The 4,137-nt window shown below is 61.3% G+C and overlaps 1 protein-coding gene across 1 annotated transcript in view; it reads left to right on the top strand.

Annotated features, from left to right (window-relative positions):
- PITX1 (paired like homeodomain 1) overlaps nt 1-3,614 on the top strand; it is a 10,207-nt gene extending 6,593 nt beyond the window's left edge. The window contains exons 3-4 of the mRNA XM_026063534.1: nt 387-592; nt 3,032-3,614. Of these exons, the coding sequence (XP_025919319.1) occupies nt 387-592; nt 3,032-3,571 (746 nt within the window). The 3' untranslated portion in view covers nt 3,572-3,614. The remainder of the gene's footprint in view (nt 1-386; nt 593-3,031) is intronic.
- The last annotated feature ends 523 nt before the right edge of the window (nt 3,615-4,137 follow it).

The raw sequence follows: 4,137 nt of genomic DNA, 5'->3' as shown, positions 1-4,137 counted from the left end.
AAAAAAAAAAAAAAAAAAAAGGGAGCCGGGGAGGGGAAAACAGGCCGATGCTTCAGGGGATCCGCTCCCTCCGTGGCTGCCCTCGCCCCTCTGGTCCTCTTCGGCCCCGGTGTCCCGCAGCCTCCCCGCCGGGCTGGGGCCGAGCAGGGCACCGCGCTCCTGCCGCAGCTGCGCCGGGAAACGGCGGGTCTCGCTGCGGGGCTGCGGGGCGGCTGGCGGGGCCCCGCGTGGGCCCCCCCGCGTGTCCCTCCGGCGGGGCGGGCAGGGGGCTGCGTGCCTGCCTTTGTGTGTCTGTATTTCTGCTTGCAAAAACAAAACAAAGCAAAACAAAACAAAACAAAAATGCAACAACAACAACAAAAAAAACAACCGACACTCCACCGCAGAAAAGGAGCGAAGCGGCGAGCAGAAAAACGAGGACGGGGCCGCTGACGACCCGGCGAAGAAGAAGAAGCAGCGGCGGCAGCGGACCCACTTCACCAGCCAGCAGCTGCAGGAGCTGGAGGCCACTTTCCAGAGGAACCGCTACCCGGACATGAGCATGCGGGAGGAGATCGCCGTGTGGACAAACCTCACCGAGCCCCGAGTCCGGGTAAGAGGGGCGCGGGACACGCCGCTCCGCGGGCCCGGGGTGCTGCGGGGATGCGGCGCGGGGGCAGCTGCCGTCGCGGGGTCGGGCTGGGGGGGAATCGCCCCTCTCGGGAGCGCGGGGCCGGCGGGGGGGTTATTTTAATTGCAAAACTTCGGGTCCCGGCCGAGGAGGAGAGAGCCATGTCCCGGCCGCGGGGCTGCCTCTCGGAGCGGGGCCTGGGGAGGCCCGGCCACGCCAGGGGCTCCGCCACGTTATAACCATAGTCGTGATAATAATAATATTTCAATAAGCTGCTGCTTGGAGCGCTGGTGGCCGCTGCATCGCGGCTCAGCCTGCTCGGCCCCGTCCGCAAGGCCGGGCGGGCTCGACGAAGCCCCCGTGGCCGCGCATCCTGCGCGCCCCGCGGCCGGGCACCGCCGGGCCGGCAGGCCGGTTGCTTGCGGACGCCGCCGATGGACAAGCTGACGGCCAAGGGCCGGGCGGCGCTGGCACTGCAAAGTCAATAAGTGCGGCGGCCGCACGCTTGAGAGGCGAAGGTGCCGGGTCTGGCCATGTCTCCGCGCCGGTGCCACCTCGGTGTATATATATATATATATAGTCGCGGCAGTCGTTTAGGGAGGGAGATTTACGCGTGCGATAGGTCCGCAGCGAAGGGCCAGGTCGGAGCCGCTCGGGCTGGATCGATCCTTAGACTTTCCGCCCGCCGTGCCTTGGCCGGCCCGCTTTGCCCGCCTCCCCCCCGCCTCCCTGCCGGGCTGCTTCCGCGGGTGCCGGCGCAGGGGGCCGCGCGGAGGGCGCGGGGCGGCGGCGGGGCTCCGCGCCCGCACGGAAACTGCCGGGAAAAACGGAGGTGCGCGAGGCTCTGGCTGCCGGGCGCTGCAACGGGCAGCCCCGCAGCTGGGAAAAGCCACTTTTGTCTCGGCAATTAAACGGCGAGTGACCAAATCAGATCGCAGAGATTGTGTTTTGAATCTCTCCCGAGTAGACAGCCGCTGCATCTGAAAGCGTTGTCTTAATTGCATTTAAAACAAAACAAAGCCAGGGAGAGGACTGAGCTGCATTAATATTGCTGGAATACTTCAGGAAGCAAATAAAACTAATATACGAGTTGCCATTACCATTATTTCGTTCTCCCTCTGTATGGAGATGTTTTGGTTTGATGTTCTGAGATTGCAGCTTGCAAATCTAACCTTGATTTGCTTTGAGGGCCTTACTTTAAAATGTCTAGGAGCCATAATTAAAACTATTACCCTCATTTTCAGGAAATTCCTGTCTGGAAGCACCTTCCGAGGAGTGAATTACAGGTTTTGAACATGCTGGCTTTCGTTTCCTCTTCATATTTATATGGGATTTTTTTTCCCTTATTATTATTATTTTTCCAATAGACCTCGCCATTCTTTCCCTCGAAGTTTCCAGCCCTGCCATCGGGGTTCACTAACAGTTGCGCCATTCCTGTGCCGGGAGGCGAGGCCCGAGGAGCGGCCCCCGGGCCGGCTGCGGCGGGCGGCGCGGGCTGCGGGCGAGGGGAGCGCAGCCTGCGCGGGGCCGCGCGCGCCCAGGGGCCCGGGCTCCGCGGGGGGATGCGGCAGCAGAGGCTGGCGGGCCGCGCTGAGCCGCCGGGCACGGCGAGGCTATTTTTTTTAACCTGGAAAGAGAATTTGGGGCTGCCCGGCGCGGGCGGCCCTTCTTGCCCCGGCTCATGGCTTCCAGCACAGGGGACTCAAGCACTTTCCTAAAGGGCTAAAAAAAAAAAAGAGAGAGAGAGAGAGAGAGGGAGCGAGAGGGAGCGAGAGAGCCTGGATCAGGTTTTTGCATCAAACACCAGGAGCGGCCCCCGCTTCTCTGTTCCCTAGTCAGGGCTGTAAATTCTCATTAGATATAAAGGCAGAGGCTGCATCCATCCAAGGGCGATGCAGGGACCGATTTTTTTTTTTTTAACCTAAACATACTAATCCAATCCCCCTTTTTATGATCTGTAACAGGGCACTTTTATTACACGGCATTAGCATGGGGAAACACGGCGGAGCCGGGGCGAGCCGGCCCTAATCAGCGCGGTCCGCGGCGTCGCCCCGCTCCTGCGCTCGGCGGAGGGGAGCGGAGGGGCAGCTGCGCCCGGCGCCGCGGGGCCGGAGACCCGCTCTGCCGGGGCAGGGGGCTGCGGGAGAGGCCGCGCAGTGCCGCTTCCCGGCGCCGCATCCTCGGCCCCGGCCCCTTCCCTGCGCCCGGCGCCGTCCCCGGCCCCCGCGCGCTCCGGGACGCGGTGCTGCCCCGCGCCCCGTGCGCGCCCCTGCGCCCCCGCGGTGCTGCTGCCGCGCGCGCGGAGCCGTGCGCGGCTGCGGGCAGGGCAGGCAGCGGAGGGAGGGAGGGAGGGAGGGAGGGAAGGAGGGAGCGGGGGCGGCGGCGGCCCGCACTCACCGCGCCGTGTCGGTGCCCCCGCAGGTCTGGTTCAAAAACCGGCGAGCCAAGTGGCGGAAGCGGGAGCGGAACCAGCAGATGGACCTGTGCAAGAACGGCTACGTGCCGCAGTTCAGCGGGCTCATGCAGCCCTACGACGACGTCTACGCCGGCTACCCCTACAACAACTGGGCCACCAAGAGCCTCACGCCGGCGCCGCTCTCCACCAAGAGCTTCACCTTCTTCAACTCCATGAGCCCCCTGTCCTCGCAGTCCATGTTCTCGGCGCCCAGCAGCATCTCCTCCATGAACATGCCCTCCGGCATGGGCCACTCCGCCGTGCCGGCCATGGCCAACTCCGGCCTCAACAACATCAACAACCTCGGCGGCTCCTCGCTCAACTCGGCCATGTCGTCGCCGGCGTGTCCCTACGGGCCGCCGGGCTCGCCCTACAGCGTCTACCGGGACACTTGCAACTCCAGTTTAGCCAGCCTCAGACTGAAATCAAAGCAGCACTCCAGTTTCGGCTACAGCAGTTTGCAAAGCCCCGGCTCCAGTCTAAACGCCTGCCAGTACAACAGTTGACGGACTTGACGCGAGCCGCCTCCGACAAACGCGCCGGCGAAGCGAAGCAAAGCAAAGCAAAGCAAAGCAAAGCAGAAACAAAGCGACGTTTAACGGAAACACACACACACACACACACACACATACACACACACACACACACATATACACACACACACAAAAAAAAGAGAGATGATAATTAAAAGCAAAACCCGAGCAAGCGAGAGAGGAAAAAAAACTAAAAACCCCAAAAGCTCCGCGGATTTCGATTGCCTAGAAAAAAAAAATTAATGCAAACCAACGACACAACCAACAGAACAGCGGTTTTTGTTTAAAAAAAAAAAACAGAAAGAAAACATCGAAAAAACCGTAAACGGACCAGAAATCTTTTGCAAGAGACACCGAAATCTGGTACATGGATGAGTTGCAATTTTTCTCTGGATTATGCGGGTTGTATGTGTTTACTTGAACTTGCACAGGAGTTTTTAACGCGTCCACTTTCCCGCGAGGAGAGTGGCGAGGGAGGGAGACGCCTCGGTGGTGAGAGCTGGTGGGACGGTTCTTGGCCGCTTGTCGCACGGGAAGAG

Source organism: Apteryx rowi, unplaced genomic scaffold (genome assembly GCF_003343035.1).
Source record: "Apteryx rowi isolate R43461 unplaced genomic scaffold, aptRow1 scaffold_2, whole genome shotgun sequence".
Taxonomy (NCBI): Eukaryota; Metazoa; Chordata; class Aves; order Apterygiformes; family Apterygidae; genus Apteryx; species Apteryx rowi.
The sequence above is the reverse complement of the archived record's forward strand: the minus strand, read 5'-3'. Positions and strand labels throughout refer to the sequence as shown.